The 11,256-nt window shown below is 40.7% G+C and overlaps 1 protein-coding gene across 4 annotated transcripts; it reads left to right on the top strand.

Annotated features, from left to right (window-relative positions):
- Nucleotides 1-2,150: 2,150 nt before the first annotated feature.
- On the top strand, nt 2,151-10,647 carry mterf2 (mitochondrial transcription termination factor 2). Of its 4 annotated transcripts, none has more exons than XM_086163799.1 (4): nt 2,151-2,229; nt 5,584-5,723; nt 5,849-6,040; nt 7,702-10,567. In XM_086163799.1, exon 4 carries the CDS (start codon nt 7,725-7,727, stop codon nt 8,850-8,852), a length of 1,128 nt encoding a protein of 375 aa, XP_086019925.1. In that variant the 5' UTR covers nt 2,151-2,229; nt 5,584-5,723; nt 5,849-6,040; nt 7,702-7,724; the 3' UTR covers nt 8,853-10,567. The 4 variants fall into 4 exon arrangements, 3 of the variants coding, with proteins under 3 accessions (XP_086019925.1, XP_086019924.1, XP_086019926.1); XM_086163798.1 differs by having other exon boundaries at nt 2,153-2,229; nt 5,525-5,723; XM_086163800.1 differs by lacking the exons at nt 5,584-5,723; nt 5,849-6,040 and having other exon boundaries at nt 2,163-2,229; nt 7,702-10,647.
- Nucleotides 10,648-11,256: the final 609 nt, after the last annotated feature.

Raw genomic sequence — 11,256 nt, 5'->3', positions numbered from 1 at the left:
AAAAACTTTACTACGTGCCATGACAATCAATATTTATCCTACTGGTGTGGCAAGCGAGGTAAAAAGAACTCTCTTCGCATTGCAAAACAAGGAAATCACTCTTGATAAGTATCAAAGAGATAAACCCCATCGCTGAAGAGATTTTGTTTCACCCTGCAACACAAGATGCGATTGTTACAAGAAACAACAGGTATTGTGGAAGAAAGAACTTTACTGTCACATGCAGTTATACAAAGAGACTAACGTCAGTGAAATTTGATCACTGCATTTAACCAATCAGGGATGAACCATGAGCAGAAGGCAGCTAAGGAGGGGAGCAGTTAGGGGTTTAGTGTCTTGCTCAACAACACTTCGAGAGGCTTGGAGGAGCACGGGAATTGAAACAGGAATGTTCAGTTCCGAGGACGACTGCTCTAAACCCCCTGAGCCACGCCGTCCCATTTTGAGCAACACCGGTTCGTTGTCAGTAAATGTTTACTTCGCAGGACGGCACCAGAACAAGCATTCGTCCGACAGACAAGTACAACGACCGGTCACCTTAACAGATTGCGTTTCATACAGCGGATTCGGCTTTATGCGGGGAAATCACAGCTTGGCAGTGAGATTTCTGGAGCATTCAGGAGATGTAATTAAATGGGGTATAAGAAAACATCCCATTATTTGACGAGATTGCTGAAGCTCCTCAAAACCAATAACCTAGTCATCTGAGAGGGCCAGACCATGGATCATATTCATGACAACCTTTTATGGATTTGGATTGGGTACATTTTGAAGAGCGCGTTTTGAATATCGTTAGATAGATTTTGTGCATCTTTCATAGAGAAACAGTTTTCCATTGCGACTGATTCATTCATCTTGATAACTGGCAGTCTACTCCATCACAAAAATCATCAATACATAAAACCTGCCAGTGAAATCAGGTGTATTTTTATTATTATTTTTTCAGTTCTACTGAGGTTCATCTCTTCTGCCCAGATCCTCTGCTGGATTTCTTACAAAATCAATTCTGAATTGTATGAAATGTCAGGTAAGAATTAGAGTTTAATTTGAATAAATTACATCTCTGACTGCCAAGCACAACAGACGTGTCTCTCCACACCTGGGAAAATGCTGCAATATGAATAGATGTTGACAAATGGCCTTCAGAATATCATGATGTTCATTCCTTTTCATCTTACCCCGACGTAATCTGACGGCATATTGACAGCTAATGGCATGAAGAGTTAAGGAAACTGATGCCTGATGAAAAACATTTCACAGCAACAATTATCCTTCACCTCTCCGCCTATCCCATTATTTCTCTTGGGCAAAGTTAAGTTTCATTCCTGTTTTTTTATCTAGGAATGACTCTTATCTTCATGTTTATGACAATACTCCAAGGTACTTTCCTTTTGCCTTCATTTTATTTGTTCCTTTTTCAGGCAGAAAGAGGAGGGCATCAGAGCGGGAAAGACCCTGTGACTTTGCTAAAGAAAATAAATACAAATGGTAACAGAACGTAACGGTGAATGGTACCGTTGAACTGACTGGCCCACATGTCGCTTCACACTTTCCATCACAATGAAGACAGCATGAAACACAGGTGTCCCAGTAAGAAGATCCTGAAAATGAAATATGTTTTCACATGTTGAAGCCTCTTTGAGACAGAACCTGTAAATAACAAGATAATCATGTACTCTCACCTGTCGACATATCGGGCATTAAAAAGAAAGGAAGCGTCAATCTGTTTTCCTTTGAGGTTGTTTCAGCTCCCTTTCAGCTGTTTACTCGTGCATAATGAAGCCAGCTTCCGTGCTCAGTAGAAGCTCAAAGCTGTTGAGGGAACAGCTTGCCGAGCCGATGATCAAGCATCATGATTAAGCACCAACTGCGAGAGAACTCTGCATGTGTTCAGTCCAATCCAGCCCCTCACTGATTACAATCATCGGGGACCCGAACTCTATGGAGGCGCACCAACTGCTATTTAAGATCCAGATATTTGCCGAAATTATTTAATTACAGGACATATGGCCCGCAATAAAAGAGCAGAGCTTTGGAGACGAGGAGCAAAACGGGGCAACATTGTCTGACACTGAGGCGTACAAGAGTGGGGTTCCAGGCTTCGCCGCTAGGGGGCGCTGCTGAGCCCCGGCGCCAAACAACGACGAGCCGTAGAAGAAGAAACCCATTCGGTAACAGTGCGTCTGGTCCACCTACTACAGTCTCACGTTGAGATATTCTTTGATACAGGTAACTCGTTATTCACATATATTCTCACATATTCATACTCCTTGTCACAAATATTTAAATTGACAGTTTTTTTTTCTTCGATAATATCGGTGAAATGGAGCAGCTCTTGTTTCCTATAATGCTCTGTAATGCTTCTGCTAGGCTAACAGATGTAGCCCTTCATACAGTAAAATGATGTATCTAAATTAGATATATTTCGATATAAGTAGCAGTTAATTGTTATTATAAGAAAGGAAAACACAGTGGAACTTGTGTTCCCTTTGAAATACACCATGTTTTGAATAGCCAGTGTTTTTGTCAGCGAACACCTGGTGTACGTTCATGCTAAGGTCACCCGAGGCGTTCTCTCCGATCCGTGCACATTATTGATAATTTTATGTAGTGCAAGCGAAGTGGCATTAAATTGATTGCACTAAAAAAAAAAAAAAAAAACTCTGGTCTGTCACGTATATCTAAATTCTGTTACATTCCTCTACATGTAGAATTAGACATTGACCAAACAAGGTTCATAGAGGACAGCATGAATTCTTATTTCAGATGAGTTTGATCAATATTATAGTTAATAAATAATAATACAATGTTGTGTTGTAATGTTATTTGCAATGTCTGTTATTTTTACCCAATGGCTCTTGCATTTGGTAGAAAACAGCTGCTATGATCAATCTGGGAACATATAAAGTCTGTAATGCTTTCACTGTAAACAGAATGTCGCTAAACCCCTGCAACATTTCATTTAAGATGATAATTTGGTCATAATTGGGCATGTAAAAAAACTAAATAATTATTGTTTGTCACTGTTTTGTATGTTGAGGTTGCACTTTTGAACCCGTTCAGATCACTATATTGAATTGTAGGTAAGTTCTATCATAGTAGGGAACATTGATCAGTATTTTCTCATTGATTGGTCATGGAAAATAAGACTGTGATGAGTATTCATTCTTATTAGAAGCATCAAAAATAGGACATGCATTTATATTTTGCATTGTGAGTTCTGCAGTGGTGGTAATGCACTTGTTGGACACTTAGGGGCCTAAATGTTATATTAAGCTGGCCCACCTCAGCACTAGAGAAGCCTGCTGCTGAAAAGGTCACTATTTTGAATCCTGCTGCTCAGATCATCCGGAAATAGATATGGGTGAGAGGAGTTAATGAGCAGCACTTTCCCCTCTTTCAGTATCTATTTTTGATGTGTCTTTAAGCAAGGCTGTAAGCCTTGATTTATAAGCTGAATTTGAAGCAAGCTGATAGTAGTTAAAAAACCCTCACAAGTAAATTTGTCCCGTCCCTTTACTTTTTTTCATGTGAAATCAGTAATATATTTCTCCAGTGGATGAGAAGAAAAAAAATTAAAAATTCTCTCCATGTTTGTATATAATCATAGGCATGAATCAAAGGGTTGCGTGACATGGTTTCTACATAAAAAATAAAATAAACTTGAAAATATCCCTAACATGCCCCATTAAAGAAATTACCTGAATTAAGTTTTAGATTAACAGAGTTCATCCACAGTGACTTTAGATTTTCAAATCAAAGTTGTATCTGCCGATTGGACCCGGTGTGCAGCCCAGGGTAGTTATATCAAAATGCCCCTACCTATCGATTCATGTAATAATAGCCCTCCAGTGTCAAACTCATGGTTTTTATACAGCTACATCATTCGCAGTGTTGAATCAAGACATATTATTTACATACTATGTGTTATAGCCCCCTTATCCTATTGAGGCGCTACTTGTCTTCTGATTCCATCTTATATTTAATGATTTTCTCAACAGGACCCTCAACTTGATAAATATACTCTGCAACACTTATGCCTTTTCAGAGGCAAAGCTCTTACACTTGAAGAGCTAGCAAGAGCTGTGATAGATATCTGCGATGATGAGTGACAGGATCCAAAACAGCAGAACAAAAAATGTGATAATCATGTGCTCTGTTAGTCAATGCAGAGGGACTAAACTACAATGTCCTCTTTGGAAACTGAACGGAATAGAAGTAGCTATACAGGTTCTGTTGATTCTTGTATTTTTCATTTCGTCTGTGTTTGACGGGCCATTCCATGTTAGCAAAATCTCTGGAAATATCGGTCGGCTTTGTGTAATGTCATCAGGTGTTCCATGTGGATTGAACAAAATTGCAGTGATCACTCTCATGATTGGCAGTCTGCCCTAAAACATAAATAGGCCCAATTATAATGGGAGGGTCAATACGGCTGTGCAGAAAGCCCAGCCATGATTTTCATTCACTTAAAATGCAGTCTTACAGGCTTGACACAGTCGGTTGCAAACCTGTTGAAAAACGCTAATCAGACATTAAAAGGTTCAATCAGGAGTTACTCAAACCACCCTTCCAATTCATGTTGTTGCAAAAAGCTAACTTATTACTATAAAATGTGAAAACAATTGGGATGCCTTTCTTGCGTCTGAGATTGTTGATGGTCTGCCTCCAGTCTGACAGTGTGTTCCTAACAAGCATCTCATGCCTAGAACTTTCTCAGACCAGAGGGAAAAAAAAACAGAAAGGTTTTGGACAAACAGAAATGTATCAGAAGGGTCTCTGTTTGTTTTAGACGCATGTGTGAATATATTAGCTTTGCCTTTTCAATGTATTTTGAAAAAAAATAGTAGTTAACCTGCCTCTATCTCTAAACCAGTCAAATTTAATGACCTGTTTTCCTGTTGGTTCTTTTGCCTTGTTCCCCTCAAAAATATACCTTGGGAAATTATGACTGGGCAATATGCAAACAAGCATATTTTTTGTGATAGTGATTTGAATCAGTATTAGAAAATTCCAATCTTTGCCTGACTGAACAAAGAGTAAAACATGTTTTACTTTTTTTTTTTTTTTTGCAGGGGCTCAAATCAAACAGCTATGTTCTGTTGTGTCTGAAGATTGAGTTATGGCCTAGAGCTCCTCTGACTCTCCAGCAGGAGACTTTTGTGATATTAAGTGCAATATTGAGACTAATCAGTGTCTCGTAAAAATGACATGAGTGAATTAGCTGCCAGCCATGAGCAAAACATCCTCCCAAACTCATGAAGAAATCACCCGAAAATTAGCAAGAAACTACTGGAAGAGAGTTCCCAGTAGGTAGAAATCATAAAACGACCAAAAAAAGTTCACATAAACATGCTTTGTAGCATGGATGCATGAAACATTATGAGTATGGTATAAGAGGGAGGGCCTCAATTCATCTCTTAGATCAATACGAATAATCATAGTAAATAGACAACAAATAATTAGTTTTTAAATTTAACTATATAACAGCTATATTTTTTGTCCTTTTGGCTCAATGCTTTAGTCTTTCTCAGGCCCCTGCATGTGTCACATGACTGACTCCACTGTGCGAATCCTCATCAGTGTCCAGCGCTCAAGTTAGTCTCTCCCTTCGTGCTGACTATGAATGCTGGCTCTCGACGTCACACTGGAGCAACTTCAAGTCTGACGCATAGAAATGAATATGTTGTCCAAACCTGGTTACCCCACTTTCGTCACTGTAGGTAGGTAAAATTTCATGTTCAAAAAGTTCCTAATATTTTTAGAATATTTAGCCATGTTTAGTGAATCTTGTAGTTTCAAGATGGAACCCCATCCCCGTCTGACTCACACCTATCCTTTCTGCCAGGTTATTTTCCCCCCTGCTGAGACTCAGTTCGCTGTCGTCCGTCTTCTTACACTGTCAAACTTGGATTCTGCGGCGATGGAGCCTCTGGGTGACCAATCACTGTAGAGTGTTTGTACATTGACAGTATGATCCCTACAGCCTTTTCCCCAGACAGAGACAGACAAAACCCTGTTTTGATGTTGCAGAGCTGAGGTTTGTGTTGTTATTAACCCTTTTCTGATTTAAGTGTATGTGTTTTTAAGTCAATAAATTCTATCTTAAGGAAAATGCTGTGGTTTTCACTTTCAACTGCAAACATCAGACAGACAAGGAAAATTTTTCATTTATTTTCTCTACCTATTTTATTCATCACATGGCTTCAGTATTTTCCCGTGTTCAGAGTATTTCGACTACTTCCTGTAGTGCTTGTGTAACACAGATGCGTGTGTGCGTGTGTGTGGAGCGAGCGAGAAAGATATCGTAAACAGAAGGGTGGCTCCACTTGATGTTCAACAGCACACTCTACCAGCTGTTGTAACATTGAGTGCACATTTGTGCGTTTGCTGTCCTCGTAGTAACCATACGGCCTAGCAATATAAAAAACTATTGAAGAGGATATGAAAAAGAGCAGAGATAAAGGAGTACAGATCAAATCTCCCACTGTCAGTCCTTGTATTGGCTTCCACCCAGAGAATGAAAATCAGTCTTTTATCATTGTGATTAATAGCGTTCTTTTCTATCGTCAAATTCAATTTTGACGACAGTACAATATCTGATGTGTACAAGATTATCTGAAGGAATGGCAGGTCAAGGTTTTTCGGGTTGTCTGAACCCAGAGCCCCTTTCCCATCATTCTGGCCTTTGGGTCCCTGAAGTACCCATATGTTGTGAAATTCTTGGCTCCACTGAATGATCCTTTTTTTTTTTTTTCCAACCCTTGTACAGCTTTTTGAACCTCGACCTTAATTTAAGCCACTATATATGAAGGAGATTTATTCGCAATATGTTGGATTCCCTTCATTTGTCATGTCTCACTTAGAAGCAGATACAGATATTAAAAGTTAGCATGCCATGCTTTTTTTTTATGAAGATTTAATTGTGATGTCCTCCTGTGTATATTAAAATCCTCTTGCAATCAGTGTAGGCCATCTGTTCTGGTGGAAGTTGCAGTGAAGGGCAGTAAGCAGGCTTTGTGGACTGATGGTGAGAAACAGCTTAGATGTGAGTGCGCACGTGGACTTGCCTGAGGTGGCAGAGGAACTTTGAAAGCACCCAATGCTTAGAATGTGTTTATTTATTTTTGAGGTAGTAGAGCTGAGACATATTCCTCCTCACGTATGTGCCATTTATCTGTGCCATTAAGTTATTAGTTTCCTCGGTGTTGGCTCATTTGTGCGCCGCATGACAAGAAAAGTTCTTAATGTTGTTTTTGTGCATGATAATGATTATCAGCGGGCCCGGATTATGCCCCCAACTATTTTCCAACTTTATTTAGTGCGGCCCACAATGCATGACCGAAACGAAACAACAAGCAAATGCAGAATACACTTATCAGATGTTTGAAAGACACCTGACAGGAGTGTTTTGCTAGTTATTCTATCAGTCCCTGTTCATTGTGAAGTTATTGGCTGTCTTTTTTTGCTGGTAACAACAACTGTTATAATACAAATATCAATTGACATCTGCATAACAATATAAACCAGGAGAAATTAACACAACAGATCGGTGTATTGACTTTCTTCCCCACTGTTTAGCGATCGGGCATCGATTTCGGTAATTATCGTGATTGACCGACATAAAAATCTCGCCTTTTTGCCAAGCCGTGGTATATTTATTAAAATGGTGTTGCCTGTTGCTGTTTTGCTTCTCCTCAGGCGCTCTGCCAAAAGACGCAGCAATGTTGCGCCTGATAGCGACATCCCTTTGCTTCCACTGCCAGCGTGTCCCCGCTTTCCCCTTCAACCCGAGACCATACGTGACCCAGAGCCCAGAAGAGAACCGGCAGACCGTGGAGGCTCTCTACGATCTGTCCGTGGACGTGCAGAAGGTCAGGAAGCTCAGGAGCTGGGTTCTGCATCAGAGGCCGGCGTACACAAAGGAGGTGGCCGACCTGCTGAAGGACATGGGGGCTTCGGGGCCAATCATCTCACGGATCTTGGCGGCTCACCCCGAGGCTGTGCTCTGCAGGCCAGATCAAATGCAGGCACAGAGGGAGCTGTGGACGTCGGTGTGCCCCAACCAGAAAGAGCTTGTTGGTATTATTGAAAAATTCCCAGCGTCTTTCTTCACCGCCTCATGTCACCATGGCAACCAGTGCAAAAACATCGCTTACTTCCAGAGCTTAAACCTCAACAAGCGAATCATCACTAAACTCATGGCCAGCGCCCCGCAGAGCTTCAGCCGACCGGTAGAGCAGAACGAGGTCATGGCGCGGACGCTCCAGCAGACCTACCTGGACCTCGGAGGAAACCCGGACAACATGAAGATCTGGCTTCAGAAGCTGCTGAGCCAAAACCCTTTTGTTCTCCTCAAGCCTCCGGAAGGGCTCAGAGAGAACATGTTGTTCCTGAGAGACAAGGGCTTCAGCACAGCAGAGCTGCTCCACCTCCTAGCCAAGCTGAGGGGTTTCATCACAGAGCTCAACCCGGACAGCATGCGCAGCACCCTGCGGTTCTCCCAGGAGACCACGGGCTGCTCTGAGGCCGAGCTGCGGGCCACCATTCTCAAATGTCCGGCCCTGCTTTACTATCCTCACGCTACTCTGGCTGAGCGCTTTCAGGGGCTCCTCTCCGCAGGGATCAGCATGTCCCGCATCGTGGAAACGCCGACCGTTCTGGAACTGACGACACAAATCATCAATTATCGCATCCAGAGACTGAGAGTACATGGTTATGACGTCAGGGACAGAAGCTTGGAGGTTCTGAATGGTACCAAAAAGGACTTTGAGAAGACGTGTGGGAAACTGCAGCTTCGGAGAGAGAGACCTCTTTTTAACCCCATCGCCCCGTTACAAGTGGATGATTGACACGTGGAAACAAATGCCAAGGGTTGAACTGGGTGAACGCGATTGTCATTATAATTTTTCTGGATTCATGCAATTAAATGAATGTGTCTGAAATTGCGTGTGAGACACCTGGAATAGCTTGTTTTTCTAACCATTTCGCATTTGACCCAATCTGACTTTCCCTCCTGCCTCCCAACACAAAACTGAAACTACATAAAGAATCACCGACTCCTTGAAGAGATCTCTCCTTTTCTGTGTCACTGGATGGTTGACATTTCCAATATGACAGTTCTTAATGTATTATTTCAAACTTGAAGGGGGGGCTTGGAAAGCGAGTTTTGTAAATCGCTTCACCACATGACCGTAGATAACGCACAGCAGGTCTTATGTTTAGCACCTCTTTCCAACACACACGGAGGGATTTTTCTTCTAGCCAACCAGCTGAAACTCCTGATATTAAAATGATTTAAAAAATGTAAATGCAAAATTGCATGTTTTCTTTTCACACTTACTACCTTTTTAGACACAGAGGGCGGCGTGGTGGCGCAGTGGTTGCCGCTTCTGCCTTCTGAACATGCTGTGGGCTCATTGTGGACCGGTAATGGACGAGATTTTTGAACAAGTGGGTGAATGATTGCATGTCAATAAGACAAGCAAATGGATGGATGTCTGTATGATGTGTGAATGTGTGGATGAATAGTTGTCTGTCCATACGATGTTTACATGACAGTGAATTGTCTCTGATGAGTAAATGGTTGTATATCTAAACATGTAAGTGAGAGAATGTTTGCCCGTATGTCTTAATATGTGGCCCTGCGATCCACTGGTGACGGGTTCAGCAGGGTGAACCCTGCCTGACGCCAAATAACAGCGAGGATAGACTGTAGCCCCCCAGTGCAGGAATGAATGAATCAACATTAGTAAAATTCATATAAAATACATAATCAGCAAGGCAAATGGAATTGTAAAAGATAAAACTGTGAAAACAACATTCGCAGGCCCACATATTTCGGTTAGTGTTTTTCACATGATCTGAAATTTAAATCCATCACAATGGATTAGAAATAAAGATTTTATTTGTGCGCTGACACTTGGCCTTCAAACAGAAACATTCTATTTTCAGGGTTGTATAAGTACATGAATGAACATACATGGACAAGTACCGATATTAGATTTTTCTTCAACAAGTCATTTGATCGTACATTGATTGAAAACTTCTTTCTCCTTCCGAGTGTCACGACTAGATGATTTAATGTGTCGTTCATTCCCGGAGGAAAGAACTCTTTGCTTCTCTGGTTCTGCCCGTTGTCTTCCTGGTCTTCTCAGTTCCTTTTTCTTTTTAAGAATGGTCCATAATGAGGATTTTGCTTTTCATACTGCTATAATTTAACAGTCCTCTGATGGGTTCATTCATTATTTCAGTGAACAGTCACCCAAAGCCTTTCAACATAATGTTGCTATATTAGTAATACAAGTAGTAGTAGATGTACTGTAATACAGAATTGTATTGTCAAGAAATATTCATAATAGTCTGATGTTACTGCTTTCAAAACATAATGTTTGCAGTTGGATTAAAAAAAAAAAAAAAAGATTTTTTCGTACACGTATCCTGCTGGAGCTCAAATGAAACATCTTTCAACACCTGGCAATACGTTCAGTTATTTTATTTATTTTTTGAAGATGACAAGGCATTGCTGGGATATTTTTTATTTTATTTTATTCTCTACAGCTCAACTATGAATGTCAACACACGTCGCAAGGACGCAGATGGTTGAAGTCGAATGCACAGGTTATTACACCTTATTACCTCATCAAAAAAACCTATGTGTAACAAACACTGGGTGACACATGAGCACAGTGACGGACGAACCGACACGCCTATCGCATCTATTAGAGCAAACTAAAAAGAAACAAGGCTGTTTTATTCACAGACCGCGCAGGAGTCTCATTTTCACACAATGTTCTTGGCAGCGCAGCTGTTTCCCTGCGGGATGCAGTCTAAGTGTGTCTTAGCGTTTTATTGTCACATTACAGATGGAAACATTTTACTATGAGCAGTTTCACCACTAGAAGTCATCATTGCATTTCAAACAGACAAGTATGGTCAAAAACAAAAAAAGCAAACTTCATTTGCTTCGAGAGGTTCATTTGAATGCAGAATCAATATCCGTTGTGTCTGATACACTGTATCACACAACATTGTGTCTGATATGTTGTGTGGAAGCAGCTTAATCCATATATATATATATATATATATGTACATATATATATATATATATATATTATTAACATCTCATGCTTTTAGAAAACATTTTTACAACCAATGTTTAAACCAAGGGAAGTCCTATCTTTGACAGGTCTTGATATTTGGTAAAAACAGTGTAATAGCCCCTGAAATGTGTGTAAAAGTGTTTTTTAATGGGAG

Source organism: Fistularia commersonii, chromosome 17 (genome assembly GCF_037954325.1).
Source record: "Fistularia commersonii isolate RoL2024-O1a breed Wild chromosome 17, RoL_Fcom_v1.0, whole genome shotgun sequence".
Classification (NCBI taxonomy): Eukaryota; Metazoa; Chordata; class Actinopteri; order Syngnathiformes; family Fistulariidae; genus Fistularia; species Fistularia commersonii.
This window is presented reverse-complemented; position numbering and strand designations above follow the sequence as displayed.

Bases quoted from the DNA above. Each gene is read 5' to 3' on its own strand.
- mterf2 (XM_086163800.1), top strand. From the start codon at position 7,725: ATGTTGCGCCTGATAGCGACATCCCTTTGCTTCCACTGCCAGCGTGTC.